Below are 21,021 nucleotides of genomic sequence, written 5' to 3' on the forward strand. Positions count from 1 at the left end.
CAACAAACACATGAAAGAATGCTCAACATCATTAATCATTAGAGAAATGCAAATCAAAACTACAATGAGATATCATCTCACACCAGTCAGAATGGCCATCATCAAAAAATCTAGAAACAATAAATGCTGGAGAGGGTGTGGAGAAAAGGGAACACTCTTGCACTGCTGGTGGGAATGTGAATTGGTTCAGCCACTATGGAGAACAGTATGGAGGTTCCTTAAAAAACTACAAATAGAACTACCATATGACCCAGCAATCCCACTACTGGGCATATACCCTGAGAAAACCAAAATTCAAAAAGAGTCATGTACCAAAATGTTCATTGCAGCTCTATTTACAATAGCCCGGAGATGGAAACAACCTAAGTGCCTGTCATCGGATGAATGGATAAAGAAGATGTGGCACATATATACAATGGAATATTACTCAGCCATAAAAAGAAACGAAATTGAGCTATTTGTAATGAGGTGGATAGACCTAGAGTCTGTCATACAGAGTGAAGTAAGTCAGAAAGAAAAAGACAAATACCGTATGCTAACACATATATATGGAATTTAAGAAAAAAATGTCATGAAGAACCTAGGGGTAAAGCAGGAATAAAGACGCAGACCTCTTAGAGAACGGACTTGAGGTTATGGGGAGGGGGAAGGGTGAGCTGTGACAGGGCGAGAGAGAGTCATGGGCATATACACACTAACAAACGCAGTAAGGTAGATAGCTAGTGGGAAGCAGCCGCATGGCACAGGGATATTGGCTCGGTGCTTTGTGACAGCCTGGAGGGGTGGGATGGGGAGGGTGGGAGGGAGGGAGACGCAACAGGGAAGACATATGGGAACATATGTTTATGTATGACTGATTCACTTTGTTATAAAGCAGAAACTAACACACCATTGTAAAGCAATTATACCCCAATAAAGATGTTAAAAAAAAAAAAAAAAAAAAACCTAACTGAATTACCCTGACAAATCTAGTCTCCTTGGTATTACCTGAACTACAATTTGGAAATGAATTGCTGAATTTTAGGTCCTTTTATAGCCAGGTACAGTTTTCGAGAGCATCTCCTAAATCAATAGTTTAGGGATCAAGCTCTGCCTAGACCTAAGCGGTGTCTCAGAAGCCATTTAGTTTTTTGGTCTTAAACTTCATTGCTGATCCCCTTCCGCCATATATATATATAGAAGGATGAACGTCAACTAGATAGGAACTATGACTTTCTGAAGTGCTGTTACTATTGACACCTTAAAATCACATATAACCTTTTTCTATGCTAGACTAAGGCCAACTATTAGTACAGCATGCAGATTTTTCTCTGTGTCCATTATAATATCCTAATGATGAAGGAAGTTTGGTCAATAAACAGTTTTAATATCATATTTTAAAATTGTTATTAAAGCAGTGGTTTTCAAAGCATGGTCCCCAGACCAACAGCATCAGTGTCACTTGGGAATGTGTTGGAAATTCATATTTTTGCCTCCCCGTCCTTATTGAACTCGAACCTCTGCAGGTGGCAGCCTAGGAATCTGTGCTTTAACAAGTCCCCCGGGTGATTCTGACATGTGCTCAAGTTCAAGAACCACTGCTCCAAAGCATTCCTTGTCTTATGCATAGGGCAACAATGTTCCCCAGTGGCCAAAAACATATACACTATTTTTTAAAAATTATATATACATATTGTGTATATATATGTGTGTATATATATATATATACTATATGTAATATGTATACTATATTTTTTCACAATTTTCGCTCTTTTTTAAGTGGGCTTGGAACTCAATCCCAAAATTCACATATGCAACAAATTTCTACCTCTTCTTCTTTTAAATCTAATAAAATCCAAAGTTGAGCACTAGTCTCACTGGATCGCCAGGAAATTAAATCTCACTCAGTATTACAACCTTCTCTCCCAGGATTCAACCAGAACCCAAGAGGCTCATGTGGTGTCCAGAAAATAGGAAGTCCATCATAGCCTCTGATGGCATCCTTATTTTCCAAACTACTGTGGATCCCTGAGGCCAGTATTCCAGATTCAGCTCTGCTGGGCACACCATGCAACCATTTTCCTGAAGTTTTGCCTCCTTCTGGGTGCACTGTCACAGATTAGGGGGTGGAGCCCTGGAAATCACAGGACCCTATTGCACTTGGTCCCTGTCCCAGTTTCTGAAAAGGGCTCCTCCCTCTCTTGCCTCAGAGGCACTTCTCTGGCTCCTTCTACCCGCCAAGAAACCAACTCATTTCTTTAGTAAGCTTAGTCCTTTACAAAAGACGCCAAAGCTTAAACTGCTTTAAAATAGAATTTCCTGAAATGATGCAAATGTCCTCTATCCGTCCTGTCCAATCCAGGAACCACTAGCCACAGTGGCTCCTGAGCATTTGAAATGTGGCTAGTGCAACTGATGTATCTAATTTTTAATTTTAATTAACCTTAATGTAAACAGCCTCATGTGGCTAGCGCTGCCTTTCTAAAGGCTTTTGCTTCCACTCTGCGGCAAAAATACTAATGGCCTAGCCATCCTCATGAACCTGGCCAATGCAAAATATGGAGAGCAATACGATACAGCATCTCAAGAAAGTTCTCTGGTGGTGAGTAGAGGGGTGTTCGTTGCATTGTTCAAATTTGCTGCATGTTTGAAAATTCTCAAAATAAAAATTTGTGGAAAAAAATATCCTGCCGTAAAAGCCCATTTGTAAAGCCCAGTTACAAATGGATTATGCGCAGGGATCGTGAGGGATGAGCTCCAGCTGTTTTTAATTCAGCCGATTCAGACAAGTGGTAGGACTGATGAGGAAGGCCCAGTGCCTGAGAAATCAGGAGATGGATGTGAAGACAGAGAAAACCTGGGTACTTTGACGTGAGAACAACAAGAAAGTCTCAGCCGAAGCGGAATCTCCAGGCTCTCCTCCGAATGGGAGGCTTCTCTTCCCAAGGGAGACGGAGGCTGTACCTTCGGGGTGGAGGGACCGTCAGTGAGTCAGTGTGGGGTGGTGCTCTGGTGAGCTTCTGGCCTTATTTGTTACAGATAACAAGGCTGGGCTTCCCTGGTGGCGCAGTGGTTGAGAGTCCGCCTGCCGATGCAGGGGACACGGGTTCGTGCCCCGGTCCAGGAAGACCCCACATGCCGCGGAGCGGCTAGGCCTGTGAGCCATGGCCGCTGAGCCTGCGCGTCCGGAGCCTGTGCTCCGCAACGGAAGAGGCCACAGCAGTGAGATGCCCGCGTACCGCAAAAAAAAAAAGAAGTCAGGCTGGCGGAGTGGGACGTAATTAGGGCAAGCAAGTCGGAACCAGAAGCTAGGAAGAGGCAACCTGGTGGAGTAGAGGCATCTACACAGCGGCTGTTAACACACAGATGCTGAAACGGATGCAGGGAGGGGAGAGACGAAGGGAAAAAGGAGAGAAAGGAAGATGAGTGAGAAGAATTGCATTTGAGGTACCCAAAGAAGATCCTGCTATAGAGCATAACATTCAGCGGCAACCGAGCCTGCCGGGCAGGCGCGAAGTCGCTGTTGGCTCCTTTCTTTTTACAGACTGAGCACTTGACATTAGCATGTATTGACTCCAAGGAACGTTGTGACTGCTTGGAAGCACTGCCATAAACACAGTTTCCAGAATCAGACACCTAGAAAGCTAAGGCCTGATTCTTCTCCACCTTAAGATAAAAATTAGAACAGAGCTCTGGTTATCTCACATCCAGAAATAACAGTGTCTAGGAAGATGTGCAGTGTGAATTTGATGTCAGGGAAGATTTTTCAGATGTGAGCTTGGACCTAAGTGAGTAAAATCTAAAGCAATGTACTGTCTACCTCAATGTCACACCAGGCAGAGGGGGAGTGATCACTATTTGTTCTTACTCTATCGACCAGAGAAAGATTCTTTAAAGGAGTAGAAGGAAAGACAGATGGCATCTTGACAAGATATTCAGTATATCACAGTTGTAAACATTTAAATAATTCATTTTTTCTATTTCAAAATACCAGACTCTTTTTGAAATCTATTTTTCTGTGTTTTCTGTCTCCTACTTTTGCATAGATGAAATGTCAAGATATAGTCAAGAACATCAAGAAAAAAATAACTCCTGGTAAGTCTCTGTCATGGTGTTTAAGTAGAAACATTTGTTACATCTGCTAGTTCAGGTAAGCAAGAAGCAAATTTCCTGTTACCAGAAGTTCTTAGCCATCAGATACCTGAGCTGCTCAGGTATTTTTAAAGAAAAACAAAGTATCATTCAGTGGTCTAAAAGAAGTTAATTGTAGGAATTGAGTGGAAGGATTCCCTGGACTGCAACAAGTTAATGTGAGTTTCACTTCATTATTGATATATTAATCCTTAAAACTGGGCAAAGGCCACACAGTTTAGTCTGTTTATTGCACTTACTAAAACAGCTATTAAAGCTGTCACTACTTGTCATTTATTCATTTCCTTTTGTGAATATCTCTTCAATGTCTGTCTCCTTTTACTAGACTTTAAATTCTGGGAGGAGAAGACAAGAATTTTATTCTCTGCCATCAGCACTCATTAAACGTTTGGTGAATAAATGAATGATTAAGTAACACATGGTTAGAACTTTGATCACTTCCTCAACTTTCTCCATAGTATCATTTAGCAAAACAAAATGTGAAAGGTAAGTGACTGACCATTATCATTGTCTCCCTAATTTACTTAAATGAATAAAATTGGAGAATTTTAAAGGGATGAGTTATGACAACCATCTTATTTTTTGCATCAGCAGACACCATGCTTCATGCACAATTCAAAAGAATGGTACGTTTGTGCTGTGTTATTTGGAGAAGAAAAGAGCACTAGATAGCATACGGAAGGCTGGATGATAATGTCAGGGAGGTAAGATGTCTTGCCCCATAGTCAGCTCATTTAGGTAAGAAGCTTTCCTATAACTGTGGTATGAACTTTTACGAGGTGGTTTTCAATTTTTGAAATATTTTCACATAGTCTCATTTAGTCTATACACTAACAAAACAAATATTACAATCCTAGTCCCAACTGCCCACTGTAAATGTATAAACTAAAGCAGAGAAAAGTTAACAACTTTGCCCAAAGTTGCAAAGTTATTAAGGGATAGAGCCTTAACTTAGATCCAGCAATTTTGACTTTAGTTAACTTCTAACTTCTCCATGGTATCACCTGTGAGACTAAACTCTGTGCCAATTTATTTGGATTTCATACATATTTACTCTCATTTACTGCTTCAACTTTATAGTAAAATAGCCTTAAGAAGAAAAGACAAACACCTCATCTCTTTATTATTCATAACTGCTTTGAAGGCTAGATTGGGAGTAGAAAACTGTGAGACCTTGGGTAGATTATTTCATATCTTTGGGCTTCATTTGTAAAATAAAGAGATTGGACAATTGTTTCTAAAGTTCTTTCCAGCTCCCAAATTTAATGAGGTCATAGATTTATCTCTGTTTTATTTTCTGTGTACTTACTTTTACTTTTGTGTTCACCAGAACCACCTATTTTTCTTAAGGGTTTCCTTTAACTTCTCGAATAAATGATAAAATAATATATATACAAGTGAATCGGTGTAAGAATTGGGGGGAAGAAAGCCAAACAGAGGCACAATTGAAGGGCTTCAATAGTCCTATAAGATTTACTAAATGCTGATGGAATCAATACTGTGCTCTGTGTTCAGAGTAGTTGGGAGTACAAATAATTATAGGTTAAAGTTATTCAATGCCTACCATATATCTAACACTGCTGTGTTCAGTAAATGAACACAGTGACTCATTTAATCTTCTTAACAGCTTTCTGAGGTATTAGTCCCACTTTACAGCTGAAGCACAGAGATGTTAAGTAGTTTTTCTAAGTAAACAACTTGGAAATGGTGGTGTCAGGATTTGACTGCAGATGGCCTAGCTCCAGGGACCAAGCTGTTACTCACCTCACTATATTGGGTGGCTTTAATGTACTCCTCATTTAGTAGAAAAGATTAAACAAACAAAAAATACACCATAGCTATAATGCAAAAAATATAAAGGTGTGTTAAGTCTTACAGAGCACTACGTGTTTCATGGAAATTAATGGTTATGTCTGTTATGTGTTAGGAACTTTTCGTATGTGGTTAGGTGTTTAATTTCTTTAGTAAATGGAAAATTAAGCTCAGGAAATTACTTGCCCGAGTCACAAAGATAATAGCGTGCCAGGAGTTCCATCTCACGTCTGAGAGACCATATTCTTCCTACTGCACCAGGCAATCTCACACATCCAATCGGTTATGGCCATCCCTAAAGGCTTCATACACAATGAGATTTGAGATGAACTCTGAAAACAAGAGTAGGTTTCTTTTTTCAGATGGAGAAAGAGCTCAGAGCAATGTAAGGGAAGGCACCCAGAAGAAGGAATGGTTGTCCCATTTGCCTGGAATATAAAGTTCTATGAATGGAGAAGTAGGAGATAAGGCTTCAAAGACGATGAAAGGTCTTAGATGGCAGACTGAAACGTTAGTAGGTAAAAGTGAGCCAGTAGAAATGCTTGAGCTAAAGAACACCTCAGTTTTTCAGGGAAGACAGAGTTTTTCCTGGCCTGAGATCCAAAAGAAACTACTCACGTGAGGCCTTATGCAGGGAACAAGTTTACCAGGAGTGTCAAACCAAATTCCCAAAGTAGTTTTAATCCAACAAACACTCATGGAGTGCCAGGCATGGGGTTTTGTGCTAAATACTTTAACCTTAGAGCAAAATTCAACGAAGGAAATTTTATAAAGGGCTAAATTAATAAGGCCCAAGTGTACAGTCTTCCAGTAGTCTGACAGCCCAAGTTTAGACTTTAAAGATCTCAGAAAGGTAGCTTGATCATCTCTTCCTTTAACTATGATCCTCAGAAACTTTCTTCTGGATGAACTCTTCACTTGAAACCCAAAGCATACAGGTTAAGATTATATACTCAGATGAGCATCTTAGTTTCTGATATTCTCTGCTGCATACCAAGTGCAGATTAATCCACAGGCTTTGAAAATCAGACCAACAGGTATTACCAGCTGTCCATTATCACAAACATTTAGCTTGACTATGAATGATGGAAACAAACAAAAGCAATCTCATGAAAATAATATGTGCCTCTCTGGGTAGAATGCACTTTTAAGGGAAACCAGAGAGAAATATTGCCTAGCACTGAAGTCTGTAGTCATACTCACCCTTTCCCTCAAGATTGTCTTTACCTAACCTACTGGCATGGAGAAAAGGTTAATGTTCGTTGACTGCTTAACAAACTTAAAATCTGATTAAGGCAACTATGAATCACATCAACTAAAGTAAGATACTTAGAACTAGGATTGAAATTTGGGATCCATGTAAAAGATTCCACAAAGATTACTTAAACCTCAAATCTTATTTTAAAAATATCTTTAAGCAGAAATAGGAAATCTCTTTGTTCATTCTATTTCAATTCAATTCACTAAATAACTGAAGAAATCTACGAGCAACTAACAGTTGCGTGATCGGTGCAAACATAAACGTTTGCGTAGGGATTAATTTTATTCTCAGTTTAAAATCAGCAGTGTTATTATTTTTTTTAACTGAAAAAATAGGTTTACTTCCTTGGTTCCTCCCATTATCAGGGCTGGTAAAAAGAAAAAAAAGACTAATTTAACGTGCTTTCTAACAAAACACACGGGATTGCAGCACTGCCTGCAAAGATGGGCGCAAGAAGCTCATCCCTTTCTGTTAAGAACTTGTGATTTTTCTGCTCCACCTTGTGGCCGTAATGCAACCACTACATGTGAAAGTTCAAGGCTTTTCTCTGAGCAAGTCAGGCCTTCTAAATAGCCGCATTGCGGGAAGCCGCCTCTACACAAACGTGTAGAAAATGGTGTCTTTCTTTGTAGCCGGAGATTGGAAACAAACTTGCCCTTTTCCTACGTCCTCCCCCATTTCCTTCATTCTTTAATTTCTAATCCTCAGGCCCGCCCACCCACGGTGCCCCTAGGGTCTTTTCGCTGTTTGACCTCTGCCTCTCCCAGCATCCGGTGGGTCGCTCCCCCTTCCCCACCCGCCGCCCTCCCTCGGGGTCCCCGCCCGTGCCTCGACCCCCGCAATCCCTGCCGCGAGGGCCCGCCCCCTCCGCCGGCAGCCAATGGCGGCGCGGCCCCGCCCCGTCCCGCCCCTCCCGCCGCGGCCCAAGCTGGTGTGGGCCTGGGCTGCGAGACCCTGAGGCCCTTTGCTCTTCTGCTGGGGTTCGGCAGGCGCGCGCTCGGGAGGCACGCGTCTCGGCCTCGGAAGCCATGGACTCGCAGGGGCTGAAGGTGAGCCGGCAGGAGCTGGCCGTGTGTTGCCGTGGGGGGGGGCAGGGGTGGCAAGGGGCCGGGGGGCGTGGGGAGCTCGCGGGCCGACCTGGCTAGGCCGTTGTTACCCTGCGGTACCTGCCGCCCCGGCTGGCTAGGTGCCCCCGCCTGGGGTGCGGGCCTGTAACCTACATCACCTGCTCTCCCTCCGCGGGCCCTGCTTTGGAATCTTGAGGTCTGGGCAGCCTTCCCCGCGCGCTGCTTTCCAAATTGCTGTTAGTGTGCTTTTCCCACCCTGTTGGTCGTGTTTACTTTTACTTTTGTACCCTGTTTGCTTGGAAGGTTTGGTCAACATAGGACACCTAGTGCGTCTCCCGGGTGCAATTTTTAAGGACTTACAGCAAACTAGTGCCAGCTGCCCCCGTGAGACGGTAAAAGGAGCACGGAAAGATGATACGAAATCAGTTAAAGACATAGGCTTGAAAATGGAGGAGTATTTTAGGTGATGGTCTTCTCCGTTTATCACTGATGCATACGTTCAGCAAATATTTAATGACGGTCCACGTAAGAAATGATATGAAAACAAAGACATGAGACTTGAAAGTAAAAGAAGTTACTTTTTAGGATGATTATCTTCTCCATTCATTTGTTCACTGATTCCCTTGTTCAACACACATTGATGGAGGGCTCACTGTCCACTGGAGCTGGAGATAGTGATGAACAGAACGGAACAGTCCCCACCTTCACAGGGACTGTGAATTTATAATCTAATGTTGGCGAAAACCTTAATTAACTTAATTCAACAGATGTTTACTGAGTGCCTCCCATGTGTCTGGCACTCTTCTAAGCGTGAAGATGATAAGCCCTGCAGTAATAAAGCTAAGAAAAACCCTCCCAAATCTTTCTACATTTGAGGAGGGGGAGTCAGTCGGTAAACAGGTAAATGCAATGCGTACCATGTTAGCTGGTGATGAGTGGTTGGAGGACAGTTTGGCGGTGATGGGGGTGCTGGAGTGTCTTTTGCTTTTTTGCCTGAAGTTTTACATGATCTTCCTGTGAAGCCTTCCCTCATCCCCTTAAGTATTTTCATCCCCTTAAATTTATCCTTTGTACTGCCACCCAAATGAACTTTTTAATAAAAACGCTTTCGTGCTAAAAACTGTGATTTAACTCCTCATCTCTTAGAGGATCAACTCAATAGGAGGCCCTTCTTGACCCTAGCTTTCTTCTAACCTTGTTATCCAATAATCCCTGTTCTACTTAACGTTCTAGAACAGAAGCCTTAAGTAGAACAGCAAACTTTAAAGGGCCAGGTGGTACATATTCAAGCTTTATGGGCCATAGGGTCTCTGTGGCATCGAATCTGCCATCGTATCATGAAAGCAGCTGTAGACAATACTTAAGCATGGCTTTGTTCCAATAAAACTTTACTTACGGACACTGAAATTTGAATATTTTGAATATAGCTCGCTGTGCTATACAGTAGGAACTTGTTTATCCATTATCTATATAATAGTTTGCATCTGTTAACCCCAATTTCCCAATCCCTCCCTCCCCCACCCCCCTCCCCCTTGGCAACCATCAGTCTCTTCTCTGTGTCTTAGTTTGTTTTTGTGTCATAGATAAGTTCATTTGTGTCATATTTTAGATTCCACGTATAAGTGATATCCTACGGTATTTCTCTTTCTTACTTCACTTAGTATGATAATTTCTAGTTGCATCCATGTTGATGCAAATGGCATTATTTCATTCGTTTTTATGGCCGAATAGTATTCCAGTGTGTGTGTGTGTGTGTGTGTGTGTACACACACACCACACATCTTCTTTATCCATTCACCTGTCAGTAGACATTTAGGTTGTTTACATGTCTTGGCTATTGTAAATAGTGCTGCTGTGAACATTGGGATGCATGTATCTTTTTTAATTTTCTCCGGATATATGCCCAGGAGTGGGATTGCGGGATCATACGGCAACTCTATTTTTAGTTTTTTGAGGAACCTCCATATGGTTTTCCATAATGGCTGCACCAATTTTATTCCCACCGACAGTGTAGGAGGGTTCCCTTTTCTCCACACCCTCTCCAGCATTTGTTATTTGTAGATTTTTTAACGATGGCCATTCTGACCGGTGTGAGGTGATACCTCATTGTAGTTTTGATTTGCATTGCTCTAAAAATTAACGATGTTGAGCATCTTTTCATGTGCATGTTGGCCATCTGTATGTCTACTTTCGAAAAGTGTCTATTTAGGTCTTCTGCCCTTTTTTTTTTTTTTTTTTTTTTTTTGTGATACACGGGCCTCTCACTGCTGTGGCCTCTCCCGCCGTGGAGCACAGGCTCCGGACACGCAGGCCCAGTGGCCATGGCTTACGGGCCCAGCCGCTCCACGGCATGTGGGATTCTCCCGGATCGGGGCACGAACCTGCGTCCCCTGCATCGGCAGGCGGACTCTCAACCACTGCGCCACCAGGGAAGCCCCTTCTGCCCATTTTTTGATTGGGTTGTTGGGCTTTTTTTTTTCTTTTCCTGAGTTGTTTGAGCTGTTTGTATATTTTGAAAATTAAGCCCTTGTCAGTTACATCATTTGCAGATATTTTCTCTCACTCCATAGGTTTTTTCATTTTGTTTGTGGTTTCCTTTGCTGTACATAAGCTTTTAAGTTTGATTAGGTCCCATTTGTTTATTTTTGCTTTTAATTCTATTACCTTGGGAAACTGACGTAATAAAACATTGGTACATTTCTGTAAGAGAATGTTTTGCCTTATGCTCTCTTCTAGGAGTTTTATGGTGTCATGTCTTAATATTTAAGTCTTTAAGCCATTTTGAGTTTATTTTTGTGTATGGTGTGAGGATGTGTTCTAACTTCATTGATTTACATGCGGCTGTCCAGCTTTCCCAGCATCACTTGCTGAAGAGACTGTCTTTTCTCTATTGTATATTCTTATCTCCTTTGTGGAAGATTAATTGACCGTAGGTACGTGGGTTCAAATAGTCTTTAGATTCTAGTCTCAGTTGAAAATTTTAAGCTTTTCTGGGACAGGAATCATATCTTATTCATCTTCATGTTCACCGTACCTAGCCCAGTGCTTGGCACTCGTAGCAGTCAGTAAATGTTTGTTGGATTCAACAACCTAACCTGAACCAAGGCAGTGGAAATAGGTGCAGGGAGTGGGAAGCAGACTAGAACAACAGAAGAACCTACTGACTGGTTAGACTTATGGGGACTGTGCAAACAGGAAGAGAGGATTCCTGACCCGATGTCTGGCTTGGGTTTTGGGGAAATTGAAATAGGAATCGGGAGCTGCGATGAGAAGTCTTGGCTGGACACGTGTTTTTTTTTTTTTTATATCATCAACATTTGGGGTTTGGAGGAGCTTTTTTTTTTTTTTGGAATAGGAGTTTTACAGTATGGTATCTCAATTAATCCTCACAATGACCTATAAATGACTACCAGCATTTTACAAATGAGCAAAACTGAGCGGCTGTAAGATGGACAGGAAATTTGAAAACAGGTCTTAAAATCCATGTCCTTTTTATGATACCATGCCACTGCCTTTTAGGAGAGTTATAGGTGCTTAGTGATACTAAACGCTGGACAGAAGTCAAGTAAGATCATATTAAAAGTGTCCTTAGTTGTGGCAAACTAAGAAGTCATTTGCAACCCTAGGGAAAGGGCTCTGGAGGAAAACTGCACTTTCCTGAGGTGTGCTGCGGGGGTCTTGGAATTGGTGTCCAGATCACACTTTGAAGAAACAGTGGCTGAGAAGGGACTGGAGAACAGTAACCACAGGAGGGAAGCAGAGTAAAAGTCGGAGGATGTTTGCCAGACTGTTCTAGAGAAGCACATGGACTGTAGCCCTCCAGAAACAATGGACTGTAAAAAAAAAAAAAAAAAAAAAAAAAAGCTGTTCAGACACTCATTTTAATCCTGTCAATCAGTGCTTCATCTATATTTCTTGCTCCTGCTGAACCAGCTGAAGAGTCAGACTAGGGAGGTATGGGATGGCCCGAATTGGTTTGTGGGAGTGAATCAGGTATATCACGGTGATGGTGAATATGGCTTCCCTCTTTGATTAGGTTAGCAACTAAGCCTTAGACGTGATCCTGAGAAAAATGGTGAAAAGCGGAGATCCAATTAATCAGAACTTTGTATCTCCTGATACTAGTTTTCTGCTTCATGTATAAATAATATAATTTTGAGAAAAGCCTAATGATAGTGATTTCCATTAAAAAATAGATCCTTTGTTTTACTGACAGTTATTTGTTGTGGAACTCAGAAAACAAGATAACCTTTGACAGTCAATTGCTGAGTTTAATTGGTCATTACTTTGTGATGCTATAAAAACAAAATAGAAGGGTTTTTGTTTTTAAAATAGATCTGGTCTGGCAGTGGGAGCCTCCTGTCTTTTTTTTTTTTTTAATTCCTGCTTTTTGTCTGCTTTCCCATTTTCTAAAACCTTAAGAAAATGTGAGGAAAGGAAAGAGGTGAAAATACCCTGACTTCAGTATTGTTAAGAAATAGTTTAGGAAAAAAAGATTGAAATTATTAGACAACATTGAGTTATTTCAATAATTTTGTGTTCACTGTGTTCTACATTCCTTCAGTGCTAGCCTTTAACAGTATTTAAGGAAGTTGGAAGAAAAAAATACGTTATCGAAGTTTTAGATTACTCAAGATCTTAGGTTAATATCTGCTTAGAGTATTTCAGAACATCAGAATCTCTTTTAACATTTAGTCTTTATTTCCTCTTAGACTTTGATTAATTACTATTGTCAAGAGAGATATTTCCATCATGTGTTACTTGCTGCCAGTGAGGGAACTAAGAGGTATGGCAGTGATCCCGTCTTCAGGTTTTATTATGCCTATGGTACATTAATGGAAGGTATGTGCTAATTATTAAACATTTCCATAAGTTTTAAATTCTTGTTTTGCACAAAGAACAATTTTCACTTCGTAATTTTGATTTTCAGGTAAAACTCAAGAAGCTCTTCGAGAATTTGAGGCTATTAAAAATAAACAAGATGTATCACTTTGTTCTCTAATTGCACTGATATACACTCATAAAATGAGTCCCAATCCAGGTATAGTATTTAAGTACAATGCTTAGACAGTTTTTTCTACTCAATTCATTTTGATTTTTCTCAGTTACCTTAACATTCAGTCTAATCATACTGTATTATGTATTACCTGTAGACACTATTTGTCATAGTTGTTTTATCTTCCTGACAAGACTAAGTTTATCAAGCATGAGAAATATGGGTCTTCTGCTTTCATATTGCTTTCATATGATACTATTGCTTTCATATGATACATATTGCTTTCATATGATACAAATAGATACTATTTGTCATAGTTGTTTTATCTTCCTGACAAGACTAAGTTTATCAAGCAAGAGAAATATGGGTCTTCTGTTGCTTTCATATTCCTTATATCCTATGGCAGAAGTTTCATTAGTATGTAGGGATTGTTTGAATTAATGTAAAGGTGAATAAATATTAGCAATGGTTAAACCAAGAAAGGACAGCTCAAAACAGGTATATACATAAATTACTCTGTAGCAGCCAACTTTACAACTTGTTTTGTGCATATACAGCTACATGCAGTTTCTCTCTTCTACTATATCTTGAGCTTCTTAAAAGCCTTTACATCCCCCAGGGGGGCTAGCTCTTTGGAAGACATTCAGTAAATTTTTATCCAGTAGTAGGTTGGGAAATATGATTAAGTTAAAGAAGGAACTTTATACATAAACCAGCAATTAAAATTGTGTGAACTGTCTTAATACATAGCATATCTTAATGGCTGAGGCAGAACAGTATTGGAATTCTAGGTAATAAAAAAGAAATTGTATTGTATTCATCCATATATATCCAGTAACAGCTAATAGCATTGTAAAAATAGATCTTATTTCAAATAATTAAACAATTACCAAATGTCATAAAGTTTTTTAAATATTAAGAAACAGTTTTTTCTTAAGCAAAGTATCACTTACATCCTTCACCCACATATACTTGTACAAATAAATAAAAAGTTACTTAAAACACTAATATGTTTAGTTCATAAACAAATCTACGACTAAATGCTTTCTAAAACTTTTAAGAAAGTGCGGGGAAATGGCATGTACTGTTTATCCATAGGAGTAGGCTGGGAAGACTGTGGAAATGGGGACTTGATCTTCTCAGACAGGAGAACTCGATGGGCAAATATGTGGAAGTGGTTCAGGATTAGGTTCATCTCTGGATCCCCTTCCTTTATGTTCCAGCAGGGGTGTGTGTAGCTGGAGCAGAGAATTGGTGTAGGAGAGCTGTAGTCAGTAAGCCTTAAAAAAAAAAAAAAAAAGAGAAATTAACAAACTGTTTTCTTCCTAGAATCAAGTTTTTATTTAATTGGTTACTCCCAAGAGTACTGGTTCTGTTAGAGAATGTGATTTCCGGGATTGTTTAGAGACACCTGAGTAGTCAGTCACTTGACTTTCCTCCATAATAATGCTGAGTGCGCTTGAGTTCAGGAGAGGCCCAGATGTCTGTCTGTCTCGCCTAGGAAGAGCCTACATTGTTCTCGTACATTCTTCCTGAATGCTAATGTAAGCCCTGTTTATTAAAGGGCTGTGATGCATTAAGAACTTGAGCTGATATCTGGAAAGAACTAGTTTTATGCAGACTATCACAGCTAGCTGATGCCCCACTAGGGGACTTGACGGAAATCTGGGCAGGAAGGTACAATGCCTGCTCCTGCCTCATAAGTTCTGTTTCTGTATCATGCCTATTTAGTGAGAACTTCTGAAGGTGTTGCAGTGGGTGTGCTTGTAGGCAGGGCGGAAGGGGTCCCTTGCCAAGCAATCTCTAGCCCTCCAGAGTACAATTTTGTTTCCTAAACTCGTAAAGTTGTACCTTGGTAATTCCACATTTAAATTTAAATTTGTATCCTTAGAGTTAAAAGGAGGAGTCACGTACCTTTTCTTGGTAGCCATTACCAGAAAGGTAGTCTGTTAGAATCTCAGTCCTCAACTTTGACATTTCTTCTTTCTATTGGCTAGCTGATCCACATTTTGATTCGACCTGGGATTTGGATCTAACTGACATTTGTGTCCCAAGCATTTACATAACAGATTAAATAGAAGTGATTAGAGTTCTAGGCGTAGACCATCTTTTTAAGGGAGCAGTCAGTATTAACTATACAAGTAGTAATTATACTACCTTTCATTAACCTGTGACAGCAGCCTGGCTTGGACATATATTGTAGAATTGGATTAGGAAGTAGGGTAATTTGACTCTTAGTTCTGAATTTGCCCCTAATAATTGTCTCATTTTAGAATCATTGCCAACTTTTTCATCTTAGTATTTAAAAAAATATTTGCATATATAGCCTTTATGTCTTGAGAATGACATGAACTATAGAACTGTAGTGTGGTCACAGTGGTCATTAGCCACAGGTGGCTGTAGAGCACATGAAATGTGTCTCGTTTGAGGACATGAGTTTTAAATTTTAATTCTAATTAATTTACTTTAAAATTTAAAACTGATGCTTGATTCAGTTAGAAAAATTATGTTTAGAACAAGTATATGATTCTGCTTTTTCCAAAATAAATTTTATGAAATCTCACTATAAAGATTTGCTGAAGAAAATTTCGCATCTTAATTGAGATGTGCTTTGTGTAAAGTGCATACCAGATTTTAAAGATTTAGTAAGACGAAAAAAAAGAAAAGTATCTTCTTAATAATTTTCAAATCAATTATGTGTTGAAATGATAATTTAGATATATTGGGTTAAATAAAATATATTATTAAAGTGAATTTTACTTGTTTCTACTTCCTTGATGTGGCTACTAGGAAATTTTAAATTACATATGTGGCTTGCATTTTATTTGTATTAGTGCTGCTGTAGAGGGAAGAACTGTATTCTCTGCTGTTAGTTATCTGACCTATTATAAACTCTAAATCTAGAATTTAATTTTCACTTAATGTCTTTTTTTCCTTCTCCCAGATAGAGAAGCTATTCAGGAATCAGATGCCAGAGTGAAGGAGCAGCGTAAAGGAGCTGGACCAAAAGCTTTGTACCATGCAGGCTTATTTTTGTGGCACATTGGTCGTCACGATAAGGCGAGAGAATATGTTGACCGAATGATCAAAATGTCAAATGGTAGTAAAGAGGTAGCTGGTTTTCTTATTTTGAAATACTAACATTAAAGGAAGCTTATGTTATTTATATAAAAGCTTTGTTATTGCCCACTCTATTCTCATTTTATAAATAACAGCCTTATTTTAATATTTTATTATTTTATAAAATTGGTTCTCTAAGCTTGTTTTTTTTTAATGTTATTTATTAACTCTTGACAAGAGCCCTCCCTGGTTCCTTCCCTCCCTTCCCTCCTTTTCTTTCTCCTTCCTTCCCTCCCACTCTCCTTATTGAACTGCTCTAGGTACAAGGCACCATTATTTGCACTGTTAATAATAGAAAGATAAAAAATACATAAACTTTACTTTCATCAATGGATCATCTAGCAGTGTTATAGAGCACACACCCAATTAACATTGTGAGAAAATTGACAAATGGAATGAGAGAAGTGTGATTAAAATGTGCAGGAAAATAATAGTTAACATTTATTGATCATTTACTTCGTGCTAGGCACTATTTTATGTACTCAAGGAGAGATCACATCGATAACTGTTAGGCGAATGAAGAAGAATTTCTTGAAGGAAGTAGCATTTGAGCTAAAACCTGAAAGATGGATACAGTTTCCACAGGCAAAGATTATGGAAAAGGGAAGTAGGTACTCCCAAGGTGGGAGATAATAGAAAGGAGAAGAACAAGGAGACATGTAGGTCTGGGTACAGTGAGAACCTTACACCTGATGGGAATACAGGGTACAGAGAAGAAGAGGGTGGAAGAAAAGGTTGGAAAAGTGGGTTGGGACAAATTGAAGGATCTTGATGGCTAGGTACAAATACTTGTATCTAATTTGATATGCACTGAGGGTCATTGAAGAGTTTTAATCATGTCAGTGATGTTATTAAAGTGCAAATTCAGAAGGTGAATTTAGCAAAGGTTTATAGGATGAACTGACCTGGGAAGAAACCAGAATGCAGGCCCCCAAAGATAGTACTTTCTGGCAGAAGGCTTTAAGGGCCTACGCTAAAATACTATTCAGTTTATCAAATTCAGGTGAGAATTTGAGAATTATCAAATACCCACAGGACTTTTCAACTTATTATAAATATTGGGGGGAAAGATATTGAGGTGTCGGATATCAAGGATGTCTCTGAGGTTTTAAGCCTGGACAATTCAGAGACCAGTTAATGTGACTAGAAAATACTTTGGGATGAGAAGGTAATCTTGGAGGGAGGTGATGTGTTTGGTTTTAGACATTCTATATTTCAGGCTCTGACAGAACAGTGAGATGGAGACAGTAGATGAGCTTCTAGAAAAAGAAGAGAAAAAATTAGAAAAGGTATTGGACTAGAAATAGAGGTTGGGAATCATCCACACAGTTGAAATGATTCAAGAAAGTACAGTGATCTAATGAGTAGAAATAAAATTGTTTAGGTATTCTTTTTTTTTTTTTTTTGCGGTACGCGGGCCTCTCACTGTTGTGGCCTCTCCCGTTGCGGAGCACAGGCTCCGGACGCGCAGGCTCAGCGGCCATGGCTCACGGGCCCAGCCGCTCCGTGGCATGTGGGATCTTCCCGGACCGGGGCATGAACCCACATCCCCCGCATCGGCAGGCAGACTCCCAACCACTGCGCCACCAGGGAAGCCCTGTTTAGGTATTCTTACCTGTCTTTTCAGGTGAAATATAGGGAAGTAAATATGATCTTAGTTAAAGATTTATAAGGTTTGTTAATTAACCTAGAAATTTTTTGACAGATGAGCAGATTTCGTAATTTTTTATTTGGCATTAAAAAGAAAAATAATCAACGTGTATTCATCTTCTTTCTAATCCTATAAACCTTACTGTCCGTTGGCTCACTAACATTTCTGAAGGTAAACATTCATGGTTTCTTCATTTTTTAATTTCTGAGGCCATTTTATCCTTTCATTTGAAGCTCACTGGACTAGTCAAAAAGATTGAGATAGTTGCCAAATTATCTTAATTTTTAATAAATGTGAAGCAAAGCACTTCTTTTTTCCCATCTTAGTTCATTTGGTCTATTTCCCCAAAAAGAGGTAACAAATTCTTATTTATGTATTGAATTACATGTTTAGTAGTTATTAGTAATTTATTAGCAAAGCCCCATGTAAGAATATTGGTTATTTAGTACTAAGGGAATATTTTACAAGCTTCTTAATATTAACCACAGTAGTAATCTTAAAGGCTGAAATTCATAATAGTTCCAAGACTGTAGGCTAGCAAGGGTTTAAAAGTGATTTTATTGCAGTCTTATTTTTCATAACATTATTTGATAGACTGATTTTTGTTACTAATTACAAATAAGAATGATGCTTAGCTTAACTTCTTCATCAACATTTATTTCTTTCATTTCCAAAAAAATGAAAATATTAGAATTATTCATTTTACAGGGACAGGTTTTGAGAGCATGGCTTGATATTACAAGAGGAAAAGAACCTTACACTAAAAAAGCACTAAGGTATTTTGAAGAGGGATTACAAGATGGAAATGATATTTTTGCTCTGCTGGGTAAGGTGAGTTGGTGTCAGATTAATAAAATGATGTTTTAAAATTTATTTGTAATATATATGAAACCCAACAAAACCAAGTAGCTCAAAAAGATAGGTTTTATGTTACTTTTATCAACTCTCAACTGCAGGAGGGACTTGCATTTGTATGGGACGATGAACGTAAGCTAGAGAAAAGTACTCCCTGCCAAATTCCTGAATCCTGGATCCGTTTTAATTGTTTTTATTGTTGCTGTTGGCAGTTGTGGTGGTTCCTATATTATTTACTCACCAAACATCTATGATGTATCTAATATGTGTGAGGCATCACTCTACATACTAGGGTTACCCTAAGCAAAATAAAACCTTGCTTTTATGGAGCTTATGTTCTACTGGTGGAGACAGACAACAAAAGTAAGTGAATTGTATGGTATATTAGAAGGTGGTAAGTATAATGGAAAAATAAAGCAAGGAAAGAAGGAGAAGTACAACTGGGGTATGAACTTGCAGTTTTAAATGGTCAGAGAAAGTGACATTTGAGCAAAGACATGTAGGAGGTGAGGGTTAAAGCCCTGTGGGCACCTGGGGAGAGCATGCATTACAAAGAGGGGAGTAGAGAGTTCGTATACATTAAGCATGTTGAAGGCATTGCTAGGAGGCCTGAAGACTAAAGCAGAATGAGTGAAGGGGAGAAAAGTGAAGGCTAGAGGGAGAGAAGGTGAGTGTCAGGGCAGGTGGGCGTGGCGGGAGGGAATGAGGAGAGACTGGCTGATTCTGTAAAGCCTTTGGCTTTTGCTTTGAACCAGATAGATGGGCAGCCAATGAAAAGAGAAATAACATGATCTAACTTAGATTGAGAGGGGTGACCAAGTGGCAGTGTCATTAGAAATCACTGGTGGGTAGAAATGTTTAATTTGGACTTTTTCTTCAATTCCATGGATGCCATCTGAATGCCTTAAATTAAAAAAAGATCATTTTTTATTTCAGCAAAAAGAATTAAATTTATATTAGGAAAACAGTCTGTTAAATTAGCAGTAATCTGGTGTGGGGGGATAAAAAGGAAAGAGAGGATTATTGGTGTCTTGGCTATTGCCAGTGTCCCCATATTGCTCTTGTCAATTACCCTGGCTAGTGAGCTTGTTCAGATGTTTGCCACCAGTACAGCTAGTATTCGTGCTGCTTGGACTCAGGTTTTGCCTAATGGCACTGCTAGAGGTTATGGGAATTTAGCAAATTTTTAAAGAAGTTTTTCTTGATTATTTCTGCTCCCCTCTATGCCTTAAAGAAAAGCTAGTAGGTAATCTAAGGTAGGGCTATTTCAAGTGTCAATATAAGCAGCTTAGGAAGGATTTACCTTTTTCCTCTAATACTTTAGACTGGTTTAAATTCTTTTTCTGATATAACCCATTCCAATTATGTATTTATTTTTCAGTTCATTCAGCAAGAGGCTTGCATTAGTTGAATTCCAGCTAGGAATGATACGAACCAATTATATAGCAAATTTAGTTTCATTTAATATAGTATGTTGCATTTATATGGGAGGTGATGGTCTAAGGAAGTATTAGATGTGGTCTATTTGCATGATTTTGTTACTTTACGTTACTAGCTATTTAGGCAGATTGCAAAGGCATATATATTTTTAAAAATTATCTGCATTAATCTTTTTTGCTATTGTCCACTATTGAGAAATTTAAATAATAATTTATTTTGACATAGTGGCATCTTTGGATGGTTCTCATACTTTCCTTTAATTATATGGGAACATAATCTCAAACTGATTTCAGGAATATATTGCAGTTTCACTGTACATCTGTTGAGGCTGGATGTTCATTTTGAACTGAGATATTCTAGGACTAAATTCATTCCTAAAGGATATTCAGAAACACATTTTTAAAAATCTGACATATGATAAATATGCCTCATCATCTGTTCTTAAAGCACTTACTATATTTATAGATTTATATTTTCTGACTATGAAAGTAATACATGTACATTGTAGAAAAATTTTAGAATACAGTAATATCTGAATTAAAAATAAATATCACCATTGGAGATAACCAGCTAAACTATTATATTGTAAATGACATCTCTTCGTGTCAGTAAATATCGATCTACAAATTAACATAATGAGTTTTAATGGCCACCTAAAATTTTATTAAGTAAATATGCTATCATTTAA

At 38.9% G+C, this 21,021-nt stretch overlaps 1 protein-coding gene across 1 annotated transcript in view; it reads left to right on the forward strand.

Moving 5' to 3' along the window:
- Positions 1 to 8,124: 8,124 nt before the first annotated feature.
- The window catches only part of TTC21B (tetratricopeptide repeat domain 21B), an 85,233-nt gene continuing 72,336 nt past the window's right edge, over positions 8,125 to 21,021 (forward strand). The window contains exons 1-5 of the mRNA XM_030852552.2: positions 8,125 to 8,253; positions 12,984 to 13,113; positions 13,202 to 13,312; positions 16,212 to 16,378; positions 18,747 to 18,869. Coding sequence (XP_030708412.1) covers positions 8,233 to 8,253; positions 12,984 to 13,113; positions 13,202 to 13,312; positions 16,212 to 16,378; positions 18,747 to 18,869 — 552 coding nt within the window. The 5' untranslated portion in view covers positions 8,125 to 8,232. The remainder of the gene's footprint in view (positions 8,254 to 12,983; positions 13,114 to 13,201; positions 13,313 to 16,211; positions 16,379 to 18,746; positions 18,870 to 21,021) is intronic.

This window comes from Globicephala melas, chromosome 7, assembly GCF_963455315.2.
Source record: "Globicephala melas chromosome 7, mGloMel1.2, whole genome shotgun sequence".
Lineage (NCBI taxonomy): Eukaryota > Metazoa > Chordata > Mammalia > Artiodactyla > Delphinidae > Globicephala > Globicephala melas.